General features: G+C 45.0%; 1 protein-coding gene across 6 annotated transcripts; it reads left to right on the top strand.

Moving 5' to 3' along the window:
- The first annotated feature begins 1,207 nt into the window (after nt 1-1,207).
- rpn2 (ribophorin II) lies at nt 1,208-22,451 on the top strand. Of its 6 annotated transcripts, none has more exons than XM_088937539.1 (18): nt 1,219-1,256; nt 1,833-2,017; nt 3,073-3,168; nt 3,740-3,915; nt 5,106-5,181; nt 6,345-6,479; nt 7,161-7,337; nt 8,392-8,510; nt 9,840-9,945; nt 13,373-13,464; nt 13,688-13,802; nt 14,038-14,232; nt 15,569-15,655; nt 16,296-16,391; nt 16,957-17,032; nt 18,976-19,105; nt 20,038-20,131; nt 21,359-22,451. In XM_088937539.1, exons 1-17 carry the CDS (start codon nt 1,244-1,246, stop codon nt 20,087-20,089), a joined length of 1,926 nt encoding a protein of 641 aa, XP_088793665.1. In that variant the 5' UTR covers nt 1,219-1,243; the 3' UTR covers nt 20,090-20,131; nt 21,359-22,451. The 6 variants fall into 6 exon arrangements, with proteins under 6 accessions (XP_088793669.1, XP_088793665.1, XP_088793663.1 ...); XM_088937537.1 differs by having other exon boundaries at nt 3,070-3,168; XM_088937540.1 differs by having other exon boundaries at nt 1,242-1,413.
- The last annotated feature ends 485 nt before the right edge of the window (nt 22,452-22,936 follow it).

Here is a 22,936-nt window from a genome sequence, read left to right as displayed (position 1 = left end):
TCCCAGTCCTAGAGGGCCAGTGTGGCTGTAGGTTTTTTGTCACCCTGCAACTCACAACTTGCAGCCAACTGGACCTCAGCAGGTGTGAGCCTGGTCAGTACCTGGATGTGAGACCTGGAAGTGGTGTTAGTGGGGCCAGTAGGGGGCACTCACCCTGTGGTCTGTGTGGGTCCTATTGCCCCAGTATGGTGACGGGGACACTATACTGTAAAAAGGCACCGTCCTTTGGATGAGACGTAAAACCGAGGTCCTGACTCTCTGTAGTCATTAAAAAATCCCAGGGTATTTCTCGAAAAGAGTAGGGGTGTAACCTGGCATCCTGGCCAAATTTCCCATTAGCCTTCACCACTCTTGGCCTCCTTATAATCCCCATCTGTGAACTGGCTTCATCACTCTGTTCTCCTCCCCACTGATAGCTGGTGTGTGGGGAGCGTACTGGTGCACTATGGCAGGTGTTGCATCATCCAGGTGGGGCTGCACATTGGTGGTGGCGGAGGGGATCCCCATTACCTGTAAAACACTTTGAGTGGAGTGTCCAGAAAAGCGCTATATAAGTGTAAGCATTTATTATTATTATTATTATTATTATTATTATTTTAAAAGTATCTTTAAAGCAGCAGCATCTGCAGAGCTATTTGGTCAAATTAAACCACTGACAATTTGATTCTCGTCCTTAAAAGCTGAAATGGACTGAGAACCCGCAGCTGGACGGGAACAGAATTGCACTACAGTAAGGCGGAAGTGCAGCTGGTGGGAGTTGACCGAAAGCGGCGGCGGACCAATCACAAACAGACACACTTCTCTATAGGATCTGCCCGCTTCTCTCCAACGAAAACGCAAAATGTCAACACTTTACTTTTATTCAGTAATCCAGTTTTGTCGAAAATGTCATCGAAGTCAGAAAAACTAATTGTATTCGTTCCGGGTCTTAAAACAGCGTGCAGTCCTATCAATGAATCACACACATACAAATATCGTAGTAAAGACCATTGTAGAAATAGAGTACACGAAAAAGCCACATTATAACATTATTTGCTATGAGAGGCTCGCAGTTTCCTTAAAACAACAGCGTGTTTTTATTTTCGATTCTGAATAATTATATATAGTTATTCGATTATATATAGTTTTTTTGTCGCTATACTCTTTCACCCTTTTGCCTTGTGTCCCCTGCTCAGTGTCGGTGGTACAGTCCGCCAGTCCCGGAAGCAGTCCTGCGGGTTTTGGTGACGCTGCACTCGGCGACATGGCGCAGTCCGGTAAGTGAGCGAGAGAGGTTACTAACGTGGAAAAAATAGAATAAAATACAGTGCTATAGAGCCATCAGTTCAGTGTGCTTATTATTGCCTTTTTGTGCTAGAAAAATCTTCATTCATCGCACTTTGTAATCCGAAAACGACTGCATGGCGCGCACAGGTGGGCACGTCTGCAAAGGGAGCGAGGCGTGTAGCTGTTGTCAAAGTACAGTGAAAACGATGTCTTATAAAATATGGGTATACTTATAAATGAAATTTTTATTCTGATGACTAAGTTGCTGAAGCAAAAGGAAAGTCTTGTAAAACCTACTATTTTACAGTACCCTGGTGATCAGTATAGTGTCGTAGGATTTAATATTTGATTGCTTTATTTATTGGTACATTTTGGCAGATGCATCCCATGTTCCTGTAGGATTACAATAAGGCAGCAGCATTGGTGCTCAGTGTCTATTAGTGCACAGTGCGGCTCCAGGGCTGTAGGTCGGAGGAGTGTTTGTCCACTTTTGGGCTAGGGGCTCTGCTCCGCCTTGCGCAGAGCTGTGATTTGAGGTCTCTTCTTGGTGATTGTCTGCTGTGCAGGTTTAATCAGCCTGGTTCTCTTCGCTCTGGTGCTCGGCGCTCAGAGCCTGAGACCCTCCTATCACCTGTCCGCGGGCGATGCGACTCGACTGCAAGCCTTCCTGGACCAGCCTCTGACGGACCTGGAGTCCGCCTACTTCTCCATCGTGGGGCTGCAGAAACTGGGAGCCGGAGTGTCTGATGAGGTGAACGATGTGAAGTCCTATTCTTGCTGTTGTTTCTGTGCATGTCCGTTTACTCCCCAGCCCCTGGCGTAGATTGTCTCAGTGCGTGCCCAGATCACTCTGTCTCCTCTGGGTATGTTGTCTGTATGTCTGCCCCTTCCTCTCGAGAATCCTGTCTGTGTGTGTGCCCTGTTCTCTATCTGCCCCGGGGGTAGTCCTGTCTGTGTGTGTGTGCCCTGTTCCCTATCTGCCTCGGGGGTAGTCCTGTCTGTGTGTGTGTGCCCTGTTCTCTATCTGCCCCGGGGTAGTCCTGTCTGTGTGTGTGTGCCCTGTTCTCTATCTGCCCCGGGGGTAGTCCTGTCTGTGTGTGTGTGCCCTGTTCTCTATCTGCCCCGGGGGTAGTCCTGTCTGTGTGTGTGTGCCCTGTTCTCTATCTGCCCCGGGGGTAGTCCTGTCTGTGTGTGTGTGCCCTGTTCTCTATCTGCCCTGGGTGTAGTCCTGTCTGTGTGTGTGCGCCCTGTTCTCTATCTGCCCCGGGGGTAGTCCTGTCTGTGTGTGTGTGCCCTGTTCTCTATCTCCCCCGGGGGTAGTCCTGTCTGTGTGTGCCCTGTTCTCTATCTGCCCCGGGGGTAGTCCTGTCTGTGTGTGTGTGCCCTGTTCTCTATCTGCCCCGTGGGTAGTCATGTCTGTGTGTGTGTGCCCTGTTTCTCTATCTGCCCTGTGGGTAGTCATGTCTGTGTGTGTGTGCCCTGTTCTCTATCTGCCCCGTGGGTAGTCCTGTCTGTGTGTGTGTGCCCTGTTCTCTATCTGCCCTGTGGGTAGTCATGTCTGTGTGTGTGTGTGCCCTGTTCTCTATCTGCCCCGGGGGTAGTCCTGTCTGTGTGTGTGTGTGCGCCCTGTTCTCTATCTGCCCCGTGGGTAGTCCTGTCTGTGTGTGTGTGTGCCCTGTTCTCTATCTGCCCTGGGGGTAGTCCTGTCTGTGTGTGTGTGCCCTGTTCTCTGTCTGCCCCGGGAGTAGTCCTGTCTGTGTGTGCCCTGTTGATGTCTGATTTCTGTTCCCCCCCATATCTCAGCAGGGTGCATGCCAGTTCCTGAAGTCCCAGCTTGACCCTACCAGTATCGACTCCCTCTTCTTCGCTGCTGAGGCAAGTCAGGCCCTTTCCGGATGTGAGGTAAGTCAGTCTCCTGTTGTACACCTGGTATCAGTGCTCAACATTGTTCTAATTCTTTAAACTTCTTGGATAACATTGTTTTCTTATTGTAGCTATCTATATACCGAAGATCTTTACCATAGTTAGAACAACATAATTTAGTAGTTCAGGTGGGTAGCTGCGTCAGCATGCGTAGGCTGCAAAGGAACAAGTAATAGGTTTATTCCATGCTGAAAAAAAGAAGAAAGAGAACACAACGTTTCGGCCGTGGAGCCTTCTTCAGAAGAAGGCTCCACGGCCGAAACGTTGTGTTCTCTTTCTTCTTTTTTTCAGCATGGAATAAACCTATTACTTGTTCCTTTGCAACATAATTTAGATTGCATTCCCGTTAAATGTTAAATACGGTATTGAAGCATATGGAATAAAGGAGAAAAATGTGAAATCATGTGCTTTACCTAGTTGGTTTGCATGACCTTGAAGTGTTTCTCAGTTTGTAATTCAGCTAGTGCATCTAAAATTGTTTAATGGACAACGGACGCTCAGATATGGCTAGGCACAGGGGGTGTTGAAGGTGTCGGTGTGCTCTGCCTAGATCCCGGTGTCCAATGAAACGCGAGACCTCCTCCTGGCAGCGGTGAGCGAGGACTCTTCCGTTGCGCAGATCTACCGCTCGGTGAGCGCCCTGAGCTCGCTGGGCCTGCCCCTAGCCTCACAGGAAGTGATCAGCGCACTGACGGCCCGGATCACCAAGGAGGACAACGTCCTGGCGTATGTCTCCGAGCTCTCCCTGGGCTTTCTTCGCCTCAGACAAACCCGGTTGATCCCACACACGATCGGCGTGCTTCTCTGCACTCTGTATCAGACTCCACTTTTTCATTTTCATTGACTTTGTCCTCGTCATTAATTGCATTCACCCATCTGTATGCAGGCGGCTTCTTTAAGCTGAACACTATTAGTCTATGTAGTCATAGGATCCTTTCAAGGTAAAAACAACTGCTTCTATAGTAATAATTACTTACACTTATATAGCGCTTTTCTGGACACTCCACTCAAAAAGCTTTACAGGTAATGGGGACTCTCCTCCATCACCACCAATGTGCAGCATCCACCTGGATGTACGATGGCAGTCATAGTGCGCCAGAACGCTCACCACACATCAGCTATCAGTGGGGAGGAGAGCAGAGTAATGAAGCCAGTTCATAAAAGGGGATTATTAGGAGGCCATGATTGGCAAGGGCCAATGGGAATTTTGGCCAGGATGCCGTAGTTACACCTATAGTATAATAGTGTCCCCGTCATTATACTGGGGCATGAAGACCCACGTGGACCGCAGGGTGAGCTCCCCCTGCTGGCCCCACTAACACCTCTTCCAGCAGCAACCTTAGTTTTGGGAGGTCTCCTATCCGGGTACTGACCAGGCTCACACCTGCTGAGCTCCAGTGGGGCTGCTGGCTGTGAGTTGCAGGGTGATATGGCTGCTGGCTTCTGTTAGGATGTAGTCATTAGTGCAGTGCCTTGGACATGGAAGTTCTTTTAGTGAGTGTATAGTTATTTTCCATGGGAAGTTGTTCTTAGGAGGAAAGCTCTCTGTTATCTATTGAAACACTAACCCATCAGTGTGCATTTGCATATATTTTGTTATAGGCACAGTACACGAGGATTGTGTGTCATTCCTTGAAGGTTCTGTACCTGGACACTAGATGGTGCTGAGGGTATAAGTTCAGCAATAAGTTCCTTAAGATACAATTCATAATACTCTAAAAGTGAAGTGTTGTATTGGAAGTTCATCTAAAATAAGTCTGTCAGTTAAAATGAGAAATATTAAATAAGGTCTTTTCGGTTTTGATTGTGTATACTATTAAGTCCACTTACCACCTCTAGTGATCTGAGCTTTTAAAGCCATGGCCACCATGTGATTTGAGGTTGTCTGAGAGCTGTGTCCTCTCTGCCTTGCGCAGGATCACCCTGGCACTGCTGACGGCCTCACGCCTGTCCCAGCAGGCCGAGCTGACTGGCATCCTGGAGGAGATCGAGGTTGGTGGGAGAGGACTGGGAGAGGGTCACCTTTCCGCCACTTGGACCTTATAGAACACAAGACGGGCAGCTTCAGCCAAGCACTGAAAGGGCTGGGGTTGTCTTTCCTTTTAGCTAGGTTGGCCGTTTCTCAGACAAGCGAACGGCAGCCCTGATCTTTGAGGGCACACAGGTGTCTTGTTTTCTTTTCAACTGTGGTCTGTAGTATATAAAACTGAAGCAAGCTGCATGTTTCTGGTTTGACAATAGCTGGTCTGAACAGCTCTTAGCAGGTGGTGAACTGTCTAGAGCTTTATATTTGAGAAACAACACCCCAGCAGTGTGATTGCATCCTATAACTTTCTCTTTACAGGCTGTGAGCTTAAGCAAGTACTCAATTGCTCTGGAACATAGTTGGTTATGTAATTGTCATATTTCTATGTAATTCAAGTAGGGAGCTGCGTCAGCATGCGTAGGATGCAAAGGAACAAGTAAAGGTTTATTCCATGCTGAAAAGAGAAGAAAGGAAACACAATGTTATTTCTATGTAATATAAGTAACTATTTTTAAGTAGAATTATAGATCAGAATCCAGGATCAGAAAGTTTCATTACACCAGGCAGCAAATACTGTTAAACCTTTCAGTAAAACTGACAGTGATTTTGCTGATGCAGCACTGGTCTGTTAAATATCAGTTCACTCTAAATAGTCATTTACAGTGAGAAACATGACTTCAACTTGAAGCAGAATAGCGGTTTTGCGCTCAAATGCAGCAGTGCTGCCAATTTCCAAATTTGCGCTGGAATTTTCTTTTACCATTCCATAAATAAAACCTTTCATCCCTGATCAGCCTCATTTATAAAACGATTATAATTTCTCATGAAAAATAATCCTAATTCCTGGAAGGGAAGAGCCAAGCTGGCATAAGTGGGGAAGAGCTTAAAGAAATCTGCTAGTTTTATAGAGTCGGTGAGGCAGATGCATGACAGCAAGTGACACAGGGAAAAGACCTTTAGCTGGCAGTTCGTTTGGAGAGCAAGGACAGATTAAAAAAGCTTTCGTTCTTGTTGCATGCAGGCACAGTTGTGTAAAATGTGTGCCTGGTTCAGTGTGCACAAGTCAGCCTGGTGTGTTGCGTATGCAAGGGGCCCGTTCTGACAGTCCTGTCCTGCCCCCCCCCCACAGGACCTGGCTGCGCGGCTGGATGACCTGGGAGGTGTGTACCTGCAGTTTGAGGAGGGGCTGGAGGTCACCGCTCTGTTTGTGACGGCAGCCTACGCCCTCTCTGACCATGTCGGCGTGGAGCCCCCCCTGAAAGAGGTACATCGCTCGTGCTTGTGCCGTGCCGAAGAGAGATGCACACCTGAATAGAACTGGAAACGCGAGGTCAAAGCCGCAGTATCGATAAACACTGGCAAAGAGAGTTTGTATTTGTTAAACAGAACCTCCCCAGCCTGCAGAATTCTCCGACGATGGGAATACACTGTTACCATTTTTTAACTATTGATTTCCTTTGTGTCTATAAGATCCGGCTAATGGAGAGAGCTATGAATCTCTATGAATCTTTGACAGACATAATTAAAAGAGGACGTGACTGGCTTTGTATTTTGGTGGGCCAGAGGTCAAATGGCTCCTTTTAGGCATTTTCTTAAGCCTGTCTGGGAACACTACTTGATAGTGTAATCATTTCTTACACATTTATAGTGCTTTTCTGGACACTCCACTCAAAATGCTTTACAGGTAATGGGGACTCCCCTCCACCACTACCATTGTGGAGGACAGAGTGATGAAGCCAGTTCATAGATGGGGATTATTAGGAGGCCATGATTGGTAAAGGCCAGGGGGAAATTTGGCCAGGACATAATGGGCTGCTTGTTTGCATGCCCAGGTTTTAGCTGTTTGAAAGAAAATGCAAAATCATGTGAATAGAGTGCACCAAGATTAAAAGTGTGCCCAGTGTAGGCAGGTGTTAACCTGTGTGCTGGCTCTGGCCCTCAACAGGATCAGGTCATTCAGCTGGTGAACTCCATCTTCAGTAAGAAGTCCTGGGGCTCGCTGGCCGAGGCCTTCAGTGTGGCCAGCGCAGCCGCTGCCTTTTCCAACAACCGCTACCACGTTCCGGTGATCGTCAGCACGGAGGGCCCAGCCAGCGTCTCCTACAGGCAGCCCGTTCTGCAGGTACCTCCCCCGTGTGCGCAGGCAGCTCCCCTTTCACTCCCGTCAGGACAGCCAGCCTTGTCCCTCACTCTCAGCCCCTGGAGTGGTGTCACAGCTCAGTGTGTCCTCGTAGCCACACGTAGGCGTCTTCCTGGAGGTGAAGCCCGAAACAGTGACGCAGCTCAATCTCACCCCTTTGTTGCCTTATTGAACGTGTGACGCCAGCTGGCGTTTGTCAGAGAATTAGCGAATTGTCTGTCTCCAGAGGGAAGGGGACAGATTTTCTAAAGGAAAATGTAGTGACAGAAGTTATTGAGGCCCCCAAATGTTATAATAATAATAATAATTGCTTACACTCATATAGCGCTTTTCTGGACACTCCACTCAAAGCGCTTTACAGGTAATGGGGACTCCCCTCCACCACCACCAATGTGCAGCATCCACCTGGATGATGCGACAGCAGCCATAGTGCGCCAGAACGCTCACCACACATCAGCTATCAGTGGGGAGGAAAGCAGAGTAATGAAGCCAATTCATAGATGGGGATTATTAAGAGGCCAATAAAATTTCTTTACGAGAAACGCCCTGGGATTTTTAATGACCACAGAGAGTCAGGACCTCGGTTTTACGTGTCATCCAAAGGACGGCGCCTGTTTACAGTATAGTGTCCCCGTCACTATACTGGGGCATTAGGACCCACGTGGACCTCAGGGTGAGCTCCCCCTGCTGGCCCCACTAACACCTCTTCCAGCAGCAACCTTAGATTTTCCCAGGAGGTCTCCCATCCAGGTACTGACCAGGCTCACTCTGCTGAGCTCCAGTGGGTTGCCAGTTGTGAGTTGCAGGGTGATATGGCTGCTATGGGTGTAGTCAGTAGATATACATCATAGAAGCCCCTTTAAGACTTTGGAAAGAGATCAATCTGGAATTGCAAGAAAAGTAAGGTTTCAGCAAGGGGGATAAAAAGCAGTGGTTTGGAAGTGCCGCTGCCAGAGCTCCCGTTCAACATAGGCGGTGGAGTTTGTGGCCGCAGCTGTCTGGGCTGCTGTGCTGACGCTCTCTCTGTGCTGCTCAGCTCCAGGTGACCAACGTGCTCTCCCAGCCCCTGAGCTCCGCCGGCGTGCAGCTGGAGTCGGCTCGCTCCGTGTCCTCCAAGAGTGTCGTCCTCAGCCAGGCGCCCTTCATGCTCCGAGAGTAGGTGAACACTGCCCATCACTCAGTACCAGACTGTGCTAGAACCGGGGGAAGCAGCCTCCTTTGGCCAGTGATGCTCCTGAAGGCCCCTGTAGTGTCCTCGTTTGGGTGTAGTGTGCCCATTCTGAAAAGTGCCATCAGCAGTGGGGCTGAACATGAACTTGAACTTTATTGATAGATACTTTATTGATCCCGTGAGGGAAATTGCAGTGCAACAGCAGCTTAACACAGACAACACAGCCACAGTGTAACGAATGATACAATAATAATAATACAATACATACAATACAATCAGTACAGTGAGGGGTGCACTAAAAGAGTTACTTACAGTCCAGAACACACAAAGAACAAACTAGAACAGAACAGTACGCAGAAAAATCGTATTGCACATATGAATATAAATATAGATGTAAATATAAATATAGATATATTGCACGGGTTCCTGGCATATATTGCACAAAAAACGGTTGTAAACAGGAAAAGAAAAAGAACAGATGTAGCAGTTTACTACATATTGCCATATGTAGCTTGTACATGTACAGAAAGTCTCTCGATTGTTAAAAAAGTGTAAAAACACAAAGTGCAGACAGTGCATCAAGACAATGTACAAGTAGACAATTTGAATGTAAACAATGACTGCAGATGTGCAATAAATAAGAAATCATAATGAGGTAGCCTCATAATGAGGCTGTTCTTATTCCATAGCTCTGTGATCACTGAGTGTGTTGTAAGGAAAATATTTTTCTTCATGCTTTATGGGAACTGCAGCAGGTTCATATAAATCTTTCTAGATATTTAGCTAGTTTCATTTAGTGTCTGTCTTTGTAAACCAATATAGCATGCATGTTTTACTGAGTTTTTTTTTAATAAAGGTAATTGTCTTCTGAAACTCTTTAACATACTGTGACTGACCGATATCCTTTCCTTCAAATGTATCACCACAGTGGATTTGGCTTGTCGATTGGGGGGGTGCAGTTTTCTTGAGGCACAGGAGTAGCAGTGTGGAGTAGTAGTAGCAGGTTAGGGTTTTAGACTTGTAACTGAAAGGTTACGGGTTAAAATCCCAGATGAGACACTGCTGCTATATCCTTGAGCAAGTCGCCTTACTCAAATTACTCCAGTATTTAATCTGCTGTAGAAAAAGGGGCAAATGTAAGTTATTTTGGATAAAAGTATAAGACAAATATGTAAAATGAATAGTGGAGTAGGGCCTTAAAAGTTAAATAAGCTACAGGTTGTATGAGGAAGAGCTGTTCCAGTCTGTTTCTGGCCAGCAGCAGTGGCGCTGTGGTGAAGATGACTCTTTTTACCTTTCTTTCTCTGTTCCAGTGAGCGGTTTGAGCTGAACTTCATGGACAGCCAGCCTGCCAGTGGCTACTACGAGTTTGCTGTAGCTGTGACTGGAGACAGCCGCTTTGTAGCCAACCATGTGGAGGTGAGCCTGGGTTTGCAGTCTGCCTGCGAGTGCACACCAAAATCTTTACTGATCCCACACAGAGGGGGAGTCTTGTGCTTGTGCTTGGTGTGGCACTGTGCGTGGCGACTCCATTTTCATAGTCTCATTCTGGAATATACGAAGAATATAACTGTCAGCTATTGAAAAATAATTCAAAATTCACAATGTGAATTTGAAATGCAGCCTTATGAAGTTCAAAGTGATCCACACTGGTATTTGGAACATGCACTATGTGTTGCTTGTGTGATTCAGCTACACATGAAAAGAAACTGGGTGTTGGATGTGGGTTTCTATATCTTCATCCAGAAGCAATTGTAGTGAAACAATACCCAATGACAGCCAGGATAAAAAAGGGTGAAATTTAAATCCAGGGAAGTTATGTTTAAGCTTTACAATGCTCTCGTGTGATATTACTTAGAAAATTATGTTCAGATTTGGTCCCGAGACCAGAGAAGAGCAGCGAGCGATTCCTGGTTCTAGGTCATGGTCAGATACAGACAAGTTAAGGGCGATAAACATCTTAGATCCAAAATAAAGGAGATTAAGAGATTTAGTCCAGGTATTTAAAAAATTAAGGGTTATAGATCAGATTAACCTGGGGCTATTTCATATTCAATATTGGAACAAAGGTCACAGCTGGAAATTAAAAGGGAATTCATTTTGGACAGAGAATAGGAAACTCTTCTTTGCACAAAGAGTTGTGGGTATCTGGAACTGGCATCCTAGTTTGGTGGCTAAGACTCGAACTGCGGGTACTTGTAAGAGACGCCTAGATGAAATTTTAGTTTCTCTTAACTACTGATTTGCCAAACAAGCAATATCAAGGATTATAGACTGAATGTCAACCTCTAGTTTGGGAACTTTTTCATGCCCGGCTGTGTATCACTCAGACAGCACTTGCGAGGTTTGGAGAAATGACTGCGTTTGCTCGATCACAGAAGGATCCGTGCTTTCGGGAATCAAAGGAGTGACTTGAATTTGTGTTTGACCCGCAGTGTTCCTGTGTTGAGATGCCGCTGGCGTGTAATTGCAGATCTCAGGCTCTTTAACTGAGGGGTGAAGTGAAGTAATTATGCTGCTTCGCTGTTTGGTAGGTTAATGGACTTGGACTCCGGGGGGAAATGACTGTTTGACTGTGTTAAAAATAAAAAGCAGCTGAAGTGATTCATTGTATTAATTTTGTGTGGGAGGGGGGTTAGAAATAAACTGGAGGGCTGCCGCACGGTTTCAGTCCTGACAGGATGAGAGGTGAACTTTCTCCCCACTTGACCTCCCATGTCAGATCTGGCTCATTAGATCTTGCGGTTAACGGTGACGGCTCTCATGCGGGCTGTGTGTTAGGACTCTCAAATAGCCTCAGACCAATTAGTGTTACGGGTGGAGCAGAATTTTAAGGCCTGTAAATGGCAAGTCTGACAATTTAATGACTTTCCCCTTCTTTCCTTTTCCTCCCTCGCTTTCCCCTGTCTTTGTATCTTCTCCTCTTGCTCTTTTTCCTCGTCTCCTTCTGAGTTGAACTGGCTTGCTGTTCAACTGCGGTCACCGTTGGTGCGCAGATGCGGGATGTTTGTGCTGTGCTCTGAGGAGTAGTCACGGTAACACTGGATACTTATATTCTCTGTGGTGGAGCAGTTTTGCTTGGCGAAGGTTGAGCTTAAGCCCGTCGGCAGGGTTTGATCCCATTCTGATCCAGGTTTGCTCGCTGCGGCTGGGCTTAGTGACGGTGTAGGCGAGTGACAGACCTGAGCCTGTCAGGTGGAGGTGAAAAGCGATGGGTACTGTGGGCTGATTTTGGCAATTTCCATCCTGGTGGGTGAGGTGTGAGATCAGCTGCTGCTGGGTGAGCAGGCTGTCACCGTACAGGGGGTTGGTACTTATCTCATGAGAAACACGGGATTAGTGCTGATCCTTTGTTTTCAGTTTGAGCCTACTGAGAGCTGCTATAGTACTTTCTGTGGTACCCTGGGAAGATCTGCTAACTACAGCTGTCTCACAAATGCCTTTTTTCAGCTTGTCTGCCAATACAAAGAAGTCAAGACCTCAGAATTAAAAGCAGAATTAAATGTGTAGGTCTAATACTGGGGAATGGTACCCTGCAAACTTCGTCTTGCACTAGCAGGGTTACAACAGTTTGTCAGTGTGCTGGAATACAAGTGCTGGTTTTGCACACACTGTTAAGTCAAACGTCAGTATTCATGAGCACAGCTACAGTTTTGTAGAGGGAGGCCGAATGTTAAAAAATTAACATTTATCATAAATGTAAATGTTTTTGTATGTCAAGTACAGTCTGCTTTAGCAACTAAAGCTAAATAGACCTAAACACTTAAATAGCTCATCGTATTGTACTAGACATAAAAATGTGATGTGGCATTTAGCACTTAAGATCTCAAATCTTGAGCGTGAGCCAATAATTTCACACACTGGCCAGATGCATGTCTATCAGAGGTGTCAGTCTAACTAAGACATCCATGGGAGTCCACTGAGAGCTGCTATAGGACACCCAAATTATACCCATTTACAAAGATTGTGTACAAACCCTAATGTTTTGAGATAAACAGTTTTCTTGAAACTGTGCATTATAGAAGCAGTAGCTGATGAGCTTCAATTTAAGCAGCATCAAGACTTGAATATACAGTGCACACACATGCACGTGGAGCAATGCTTCCATATTGATTTCTTCTTCAGCACTGGTTCATTTCTTTTGTTCTTCATTGATTTTGTGAAAGAAAACCTAGGAGCTGGATCTGTACAATTTGCTTGCTTCTCTTTTTCTGTCATTCGGGAAACAAGGAAGTCAGTTGCATCTGGGAATATCCTAATCTGTCCTGACTTTTAACTCGCTAAAACACAAACTATATAAGTCAAAATAATACACTAGCTATTCGAATATTTAAATGAATATTGATAAAATCAACAGACAACCTGAAGTACTGTGATACATACAGGACACCCTACTGAACTGATGTTCCGACATGAGCACTCTGTACAAAGCTTTGTGTCATCACATGAGCACAGTTGTCTTCTGAAAACAATATAAGATATTCTGTCACTAGTTTCTGGCAATGAGTTGTTGATGAGCTTTGCTATTGAACCACCTGGTGATGACTTCCTCTAAACACGTGAAAATGGGAGAAAAAGACAGCTTGTTGCAAAGAAAAGTGCTGCAGTTAATCAGTCGTGGAGAAGTGATTTGAAGATATTTTTTTCCCAATCGAAAAATAAAAGTTCAGGGTCTCACTTTCTGTGAAAGCTTACCACTGGGGCATGCGTTGGAAGAGCGCAACACTTCTTTTTAACACAGGAACCAGGCACAGCTGGCCTTTGAGCTTCTGAAGCGTGACGCTCCAGAAAGCTTAAAGCTGACTGTCGGCAGTTATGTGCTGACGGCTTTATTTCTCTTCTCCAGCTGAAGGTCAAAGTCTCCACTGAGGTGGGCATAACCAATATGGACCTGTCGGTGGTGGACAAGGACCAGAGCATTGGACCAAAGACAACCAGGTCAGCCGACGGGCAGTGTCACGCTGTGTGCAAAAGCTGTTCCCTTTCGGTTATTGTCAGCAGTTAACGTACATCCTTTCCGGGATACTCATACTTGTCTGGTAGAGGGAGGGACCGTTTTGGGGAGTTTAGATTCCCATGAGTGGTGAATGGAGTTCGATTTTGCACAATGTGAACGAGCCAGTCTCTGGCCAGATAATCAAAATCTGGTATCTTTCCCCAGGGTGGAGTATCCCTCAAAGGCGAAGGGCACTTTCACCGCAGACAGCCACCAGAACTTTGCACTGTCCTTCCAGCTCGTGGATGTTAACACCGGTGTGGAGCTGACGCCTCACCAGGTACAGGACAGTCATGGGGATCATAGGCCATAATTTACACAGCCCTTTGAAGACGCAGCTCATTGAAGTTATATTGGAGTTGCTTTTCCACTTGACAATTCAACTCAGTCTGTAGGCATACAGGTTGTGGGATTGAACCGTTTGTGGTGCACGTGTGACAGTCCTGGCCTTGGTGCTGTGCACACCGCTCCTTGCTTCAATGTCCTGTATCTGCTGTCGGCTTTCTCCACTGTAGACCTTTGTGCGGCTCCATAACCAGAAAACGGGCCAGGAGGTGGTGTTTGTCGCTGAGCCTGACAGTAAGAATGTGTACAAGTTCGAGCTGGACACGGCTGAGAGGAAGTCCGAGTTTGACTCCATATCTGGCACCTATGCGCTGTACCTGATTGTGGGTGATGCCACCCTGGAGAACCCAGTCCTCTGGCATGTGGTAAGTTCGCTGATGCGTTCAGGTTCCTATCCCCAAAGCTGCTCAAAACTGCTCATCTTTCTTTGTACATTGCACTTGTGTACTTTATTTTTAATGATTTTGTGTACTTTATTTTTAATGATTTTGATGCATATTTTAGTAAGTCTTTATGAAAATGGCCCTTTTATGTGAACAGTGTTTCATTTACTTTAAAGTTTCAAGTGATATCATACAACTATGTCCAGTGCAATAAAGACCTAATTACAGGAGCAGCCCTCCAGAGCTCATTTGGTTTTTAGTAGGTAATTCATCTGGGAATACCATCCAGCTGTTTTTTTTAGACTAGTCTGTTTCACTTCCGGGAGTGTCCTGAAAACATGAATCTGTTGGGTAGAAAGCTCTTTATAAATAATTTTAGGAAATGCTAGAATCAAGTGATGCCATAAAAAACGAATGAGAGATTCCCATTGAAGCGCCATGATCTTTTCATCTGCAATAAAGAGAGCCAGGCAGTCCTAAAAAGAATACCGTCTAGCACTCTTGTCTAAACTAGACGCACCGGAGGAGAATCTGGTCTCCAAGGCTAAAGTGTCTGGTGAGCAGAGCCAGCAGACTAGCCAAGGAGCTGAGGAGCATGAATACAGCTTGTGTGAATATTAAATGACTTTGTTCACACTTTCTAGTTAGACAAGATATCAACTTGGACGGAACAGGGTATTGTTTATCATGGAAATATAGAATAAAAATATATGAGTTTGTAAAGAAACTACTCAACATTTATTTCGTATACTGCCCAAAGAATTGTGCAGCAGTAGTTTTTCTGGAGGTGAATACTTTTACAGTTCTCATTGTATTCCTGCTTCTTCCTTCTCACGACACTGGATTTTTTTAAAGTTTTTTTTTTAAAAAAGCACATTATTTGTCAGGTCAGCTGTCACTTTAAATGAAATGAACTTAGAGAGTTTAGGCCAATGAGATCTTACTTCCCAGTGATGTGATGTAAATGATATATAATGCATATAATGAGATATATTCCTATAAATACAGTAGAACAGAAAGCTTAAATCATAAATATTCAGTAGCCTTTTCTGTTTCTGTTGTTAACCTAAAGCCAAGTCTAGTTTTGACACCAGTTGCTGAATAGTTGACATTGACTGCCCACACTTACCACAGCAGTCTGAGCTCCTGGCTGCTGTATTGAATGCAATTGCAGAGCAGGCTAGTCAAATTCCTCCACTATCCGTCTTTGTAAAAGGATTTGTTTAAGCTATAAGAGGGTGCTGTGATGGGAATCAAGACTTGACTCTGGCAGTTGTACATCGTGGCCTGATTGCTCTGCCTGCCTCTGGCTACCTAGGCTGACGTTGTGCTGAAGTTCCTGGATGAAGAGGCTCCCTCTGTGATCCAGTCCAAAAACCTCTACACTCCCAAACCAGAGATTAAGGTAAGAACGTCCCCAAGCCCTCTGCAGCCTCGACAGGGCCACGTATCATTCCTGAGCTTTTACCACATACAGCTACATACGTGCATAATTAATTAGTCCAAGGGTTTTTCCAGCAATAAGATATTTGTGAGGTTTTGCTCCTAAAAACCTCGGAGCGAAGAGGTGGCTCTGTATCTAAGGATCTGCGTCTGTGGCTGGAAGGTTGCTGGTTCAAATCCAGCGGCCGGCAGAGGAATCCTACTCCGTTGGGCCCCTGAGCAAGGCCCTTAACCCCAGCTGCTCCAGGGGCGCCGTATAAATGCCTGACCTGCGCTCTGACCCCAAGCTGGGGTATGCGAAAAGACAGATGTTTGTTTTATATTGTTCCTAAAGTCTTGGGGAACAACACCTTCACATCGATCAGATTTTATATGAGAAGCAGAGCTGTGAGGCTGCTCTTGTGCTCTCGGCTGATTGCTTTGTGCTGTAGCTTCACCGCTGAGCAGCACAGGCACCACGTTCTGCTGGGCATGGGAGGCTGGTAGAGGCACAAGGCGTTTGGAGTGAGAGGTGAAACAAATTTACTAGAGCTCTGAAGGCCAGCTTTTTTAATATTTTAGCTCCGAATACTGAACTTTGCGTCGACACTTCTGTTTTTCAGCATTTGTTTCGGGAGCCAGAGAAGAAGCCACCAACTGTTGTATCGAACACCTTCACAGCCCTGGTCCTCTCTCCACTCCTTCTGCTCCTCATCCTGGTTAGTACCGGTCTGTAAAGAGCTTGAGAGCCCCAGCTCAAAAGCTCTGCTCCCTTTTCTGCACGTTCTGAGCTGGACCCTCCATTCAAGAAGCAGCTGTTACAGTGCTGTCCAGCTGTGCGAATGGCTGGCTGTCTGCAGCCTTAAAATCGTTGCTTAAAGTTTAAAAGCGAGAAGTTTCAAATATACTCTTTGAGTCTGTTGCAGGAAAATGGAGAAAAGTTGAAATGTGAATAATTCAGTTTAAAAAAAAAAAAACACTTGTCAAATTTACCCTTTTCTCATATTTCAGGGTTCAGTTTACTTCACAGATGCCGGGGTTGGTAGAATGATTCACACATCATGTGGCTTTAGTGAAAGCCTGTTTTTTTTTTCCCTGTGCAATTTATTTTTCTGAGTTTAATGGATCTCTAACAGCAGCCAAGTGAGTTCTTTTTCTGCCACGTGGGAGGAGTGTGAGTGAAAGGTAATCCGAACAGGGCCCCTGGGAGGAGAGCATGAATCCGGGGACGCGGCCCGTGTGAGCAGGGTAGCAAATTGTCTGCTTCTCTTCTCTCTGTTCTAGTGGTTCAAGCTTGGGGCGAACATTTCGAACCTCAGCTTCTCCCCCAGCTGCATCCTGTTCCACCTGGGACACGCCGGTGAGTGCTGCCGCAGGGCTGTGCCGTTCACACTGAAAGGGCAGGGAACTTAAATGCAGAAGCTGTGTAAGAGTCGGCTCCACTAGTTTCCATTAAGGCACATTTCTGGTTTTTATTCCGATACTTAAACAACTTGTTTAGATTCTTTTCCACGGTGCCTTTAATCTAACGAACTCTGAACAAGATACATCAGCTCTTCTGGCTATTCCTGCATTCTTATTAACGTCTTCAAGTGATTTCCCTATTTGTTCAAAGGCCTCCTGAATACTGATGTAAATTGTGAACTTGTTTTGGCTTTGGTTAAGACAAACCCACTTTCACAAGGGCTGCAATCTGTTATTGCTCATGATCTTTTGATTTTAAAGTGTTTTTTGGAATTATTCTTTGTAACTGACGGAACACTTGAAATATTTGTTTCTGTAATGACTTCTTTCCTTCTTGATTAAGTGAAAGGATGAAAGACTGGGAATAAAATGTTATGGCAACTAAGATACAGATCAGAGTTACCCAGGAGGTTGCGAGGAATAGATTGTTACTATGTTAGTAATTGTTCAGCACCAATAGATAGCTCTGTAGTGAGCTGAACATCACTGCAAGGTAGGAGATCCACCCTCGTAAATAAATGCACTTCTACATCTGTAGAAACCGCTTAGAATGCAGTCCTAAAAACCGTCTGCTTCACTTGTTCATTTATTCTTTGCAGCTTTTGTCTGTCCCAGTGTGAGCTAGTAATTAAAGATAACACATTCCCATCGCTCAGTGATAAATGCTCACAAAGTAATTACATATAAACAATCACTGTCAGGCATTCAAATTCATCTTGTTCATGTTTTATAAGATATAATTTAGTAACTTATTTTTGAATCAAATCCCACTGTGCAAAAGTTTAGTAATAACCTTTTTTTAGCTCTTTTCATGAATAATTCACCTCTTGACTGTATGTCATAAACCACAGTCCAGCTCGCAAAATTGCTCATGCAGAAACATTTCTTTGTGGAAAACTAACAATATTGAAAAGCGTTTATAGAACTGGAGGATGACTGGATTGTGTTGCTCTTCAGGGTACTGTGACAGTAAAGATTCAATGAAGAGGCCTGTAGCAGTGTTTCTGCAGACACAGAGTGAAAATAACTGAACCTTAAAAATATTTATTTATTTTACTTACTAATTACTTGATCCTTTTCTGTTACTTAGTCATTTGTAGTGCAGTACTTTAGGTCACAGCTTGTACGTCACACCCTGTTAGTTCTCCTGTTGATGCTGGATTTTTTTATGTTGTAGTATTTATTTTGTCTATGTGTGGAGTAGTACAATAATAGTGGTGAAAAATGCAAAATGCAGAAATACAGAAACAGACTTAACAGGAATGTGGAATGAGCGAATCAGTCTGTTATGCTTTGTTTGAGTTTGAAACAATCAGGACTGTATTAAGTGTCCGCTGATACCTATATCATAGGGTATGTTTATACCAGAATTTGATATGATAAATACACTTTAAGTGGAAAACAAAATGTGACGTGTAAGGGAATATCTTCATATTACATATTACACTTTCCACAAACTGAAAATGGATGAGGTAACTTAATCTAAACTCCTCTGCTTTGTTTCAATGTGGGATTATGTACTTAGACATTTCCCTAAAGTATGTTACATTAATAAGAATTCGTGTTTGTAACACTGAAAAGGTGGGATCATGAGTTTGGATTTAGCCTTCATCCACGAAGCTTATAACGCGAGCCTGTCCTTGTGTCACATTCGGATACGCTGTAGCAGTGGACCCAAGTTTTAGAAGTGCGATTACAGGGATGTCGTTAATTTCTTTTCTCGATAAATTGTTTCAGCTTCAGTTGCTGCAACAGCGAAAGATATGTCTTGCAGAGGGAACAGATTACTCTCTGTGTAAGTGCCGATCTGGACTATGAAGGGCGCTCTGTGTGTTTCAGCCATGCTGGGCCTGATGTACGTCTACTGGACTCAGCTCAACATGTTCCAGACTCTGAAGTACCTGGCGGTCCTTGGCAGCCTCACCTTCCTGGCCGGCAACCGGATGTTGGCCCAGAAGGCCGTGAAGAGGTGAGTTACGAGCCTGCTGTTGCTCGCTATGATGTGCTGCCGTTTTCCTCGCTGTCGTCACTGTCGCCGTTCTTACAGCAAACATTTTCTTTTGTGAGCGTCCTTCTCCTAATGAGATGAATGAACTTCAAAAAGAGGGATTTCATGCTTCGATGATAATTGCATCAGAGGTGTGTGCTGAGAGATGCTTGGAGGCTGTGTGTAGGAGGGTGTTAAGTTTTTTTTAATGTGACATTGTGCCATAAGGAGCTTGGAATCCAGCCACAGGCTCCTTTCCAAGCTACAGTCTTGGATAGCACTTCTTGAGAACTACCATGTGACCTGGTCCTCATGGCTTCAGATCAGTTGGCTTCTTTGCCTTTGCCTTGCTAACGCATCCGCCTGTGCCAAACAGTGGCTGGATAGCTATTAGCCTGACGGGGGGGGGGTGAAGCAGGTAAGGTGAGGCTGCACGTCTCCCGGGGAGAGGCACAACGCCGTGCAGCTCGGCGATCCTGAGCCTCTGAGTGCGGCCAGCTGAGTCACCACAGATCACCGCTGCAGCAGAGAACAGTGCAGAAGGAAGAAGTTGCAGTTAAATCGTTTCTTCATTGCTTTACTGAAGTCTCTCGTACAGAGGCTTGCTGTAGAGAATGTACTTGAGGGTGCAGGATATCACCCTTTCTTTTAGTAGACTTGCTTCTCTGAACAGCATGAGTCAGGATCGTATTCTTTAGGTTATTTTGAATGCATTCCCTGATATAAGCAGCAACGTAACCTGAAAAAACAAGGATCCATTTCTGTGGGGGGGATTCTGCATTTGTGGGGGACGCTGGTTGGCTTTGATTTTGTCAGTCTGTTTCCCCAGCATTTCTCCTCCCTCTAGTGCTGTGCTCTCCTTAACCCTTTTTGCCTGCCTGTCTCTCTCTCTTCTTTCTCTCCTCCTCTTTCAGGATTGCTGCAGAGCAGAGTAGTAGATTGGCAAAGTATAGGAGCCTGCGGTAACAAGGCCATTGCTAATAACAAAGTGCAGTCTTCCAGGCTGAAGTAAGGGCTGACTTTGCCATCGGTGCATCATCACGCCCCGTCCTCTGCATTCCGCATGGCTTGCTCTGTGTGCTCCTCCAAACTCCTGCAAACCAACAGCATAGCTCACGGCACAGATCTGCCTCATACCACCTCATTGCCAGCTCAGACTCGCACTTCCTCAGCTCTCCCACCTTTCCCTCTCATCATGCTTTCCTCCTGTTCTTCTGCCGAGAGACCCAGTGGACAATTTCTAATGCACACACATGCTGTCGTCTTTTCTGTTACAAATTGGTAAACCTGCTCGTACTTGGTCTACAGAAAACATTAGCTCTGAAATGATCTAGTCACTTGTGTCCCAGGGTTGAATTTTATGGAAACTGAATTTTACAGTTTATAGGATAGACTCTTAGGTTTACTGTACTAGTCTCAGGTTTGCCAGCTGCTATTGCAGCCACATTAAATCTCAGTTACAGCTGAGAAACAGTGAATAAATGTACAGGGCTGTGTGCAGTCTGTAAATAACTTGGTTATTATAATTGTTTCTAACCCAGCTGCCATCCTGCCTGCCTGCCAGTGTTTCCTGTCTGTCCATACAATGTTGTCTTGATATTTACTCGTCAGTTTGCATTGCTGAATGTTTCACCCGAAGGGATCGTACTCAGGGTTCATAAACAGCCTGGAAACCTACAAACTTAATTTTTAAGGCATAACACAAAACTCATAGATTTCTATGACAAAATACTCATGACTGTATCAGGTCACTGCCTACACAATCTGTATTCAGTATTAATAACACTATAAACTCTCTTTAATACACTATGTTTTGATGCTACTTTTTTCAGACTTCATTTTACGTACAGGTAGTGCCTTTCAAGACAACTTGGAAATAAAGCAAAACCATTGTGAAACTTTACAGGAGCTGAGGATGAGGCAATAGAGATGACGAGTTTAAACAGTGTCACGACCCACTGAAAAAATTTGCAAAGCTCCAGAGAAGAATTCCTGCAAGGTTGTGGGATTGTGTTCTCAACAGTTTGTGCTTTCCAGTCTCCGGTGTGTATAAGGGTTCGAGAGTGCATGAGCAAAGATCACTCTGCCAGTGGTGCTTTACTTTTAGAAAAAGAGCTGCGGACATTCATGTGCACTCTGGTGTGGCCGACAGGACAAGCATGCATAAAGCGCACCTGGGCAAACTAAGACTTCGGCAATATGTGAGTTTGAGAAATGTCTTTTTTTTTCTTGCAGAACCGGGAATTTACAATAACACAAGCTTGAAGACTGAGGATTTTTTTTTTGTTTCAAAAACTACAAAAAAAAAGAGAAATGATTTTGCTGTTAAAGTTTCTGTGGGACTGTTATTTTTTGCTGATTGGAGACGATGAGGGAGTACTTGACTACGTCACGGTGTGGGAGTGGGTTTAGAGTTTGGATCATCTGCAGCTCTGCTGTGTGGGTTTAGCAGCTCTGCACAAGATGGAGTCAAGGTAGACAAGTACCCCATCTGTCCAAATTGTCCTCTATTATTGATGTTTTATAATGCCACCCCCTCTTATATCCAGTTTCAACCTGTCCACACCTTGGTGCTGTACGGAAGGAGATGTGTACTTGAGGGATGACCATTGGAATGGTTTTGTTTCTTTTGTACTTTTTGTACTGTCGAGATCACAGGTGAGCACCAAGGTACTCCAGATGTTTCTTTGGGCTAAAACATCTGAACTTCGTTAATCGGCCAGTTTTGATTCTGCAGTGTAACATGGTATTTTGGAGTCCTGACAGTACGAACTGCAGATTCAAGGTAAAATATGTATTTGCTCATACCACGATTGTAAGCGTCGTGAAGAACTTTGGACCTCTTTGAGGTACTTCGGTATGCTTTGCATTTCACAAGTCACACTGTTGTTTAACTTGTAACACCTATGTAATAATGTTTTGGGGTTTGAAGTCAGGTTTTCTGAGTGACTTGTTTCGTGCCATTAATACATTCCTTTTGTACACATGTTGCTCACCTGTGTCTGCATTTGCATCACCTTTTCTGCTGCAGTCGTACACGGTGTCGTCGCTAAACGTTCACTTACGGATTGCACGTGTGGTCACCATGGACAGTGACTGGGGAGGCTGGTTGATGTATTATTTTCTTGATGTTAAGCAACAGTGGGCCGTGCGTGACAGGTGTGCTGAGCAGCTCGAAGGTGTGGGTGTGATGTGCTGAATGGCCTTCTCCGGCCCCCTCGAACCTCAGGCCTGCTAGGAACAAGACAGCATGGGGCTGAGACACTGGAACTCAGCCAGTGGAGATTTTTGTACTTAAGAGGGAATAAAAAAACCAACGGGGGTACAATTCTTTTGAGTTTTTTGTTTCAAACATTACAATGGCTGTATTCCTCTTGTTCACTGCTTGTTTACAGTCACCGGTGAATGTGCATTGCAGACCTGTGGTCCACTTTATCTTCTTACGTCTCACTGATAGTTCGCTACCTGTCCTGTTACATTTGACAAGCGACTTGGAGGCTACAGAGTTCATTGTTAAAAAGTGTGCAAACAGATAATGCTTTGTCAAAAGTTTATTTACAACATAATGTATGAGGCTTCATTTTCAGGGTAACAAAAGGGACTTTGAATCACGGTGGCGTGCTCCTTTTATCAATTGAGTTTCATTTTTCGTTTGTGAAGCGTACTGTCTTTCTAAGCTGAGTGAAGGCAGATTGTTCCCAAATTCGATGCTACTTTTTAATTTTCTGTTGAGTGATTTAAAAACGAAGGAGCTGCTGTGTGGTCCTGACAGGTCTTCCTGTGGTCCTCAGTGCCCCGTCTGGCCATGAATTC

The sequence above is a fragment of the Atractosteus spatula genome, chromosome 19 (genome assembly GCF_055471065.1).
Source record: "Atractosteus spatula isolate fAtrSpa1 chromosome 19, fAtrSpa1.hap1, whole genome shotgun sequence".
Classification (NCBI taxonomy): domain Eukaryota; kingdom Metazoa; phylum Chordata; class Actinopteri; order Semionotiformes; family Lepisosteidae; genus Atractosteus; species Atractosteus spatula.
This window is presented reverse-complemented; position numbering and strand designations above follow the sequence as displayed.

Excerpts from the sequence above, each read along its gene's own strand:
- rpn2 (XM_088937537.1), top strand. Across the intron at positions 3,169-3,739 it reads AGGCCCTTTCCGGATGTGAG|ATCCCGGTGTCCAATGAAAC; the intron begins GTAAGTCAGTCT and ends TGCTCTGCCTAG. Across the intron at positions 5,182-6,344 it reads GCATCCTGGAGGAGATCGAG|GACCTGGCTGCGCGGCTGGA; the intron begins GTTGGTGGGAGA and ends CCCCCCCCACAG.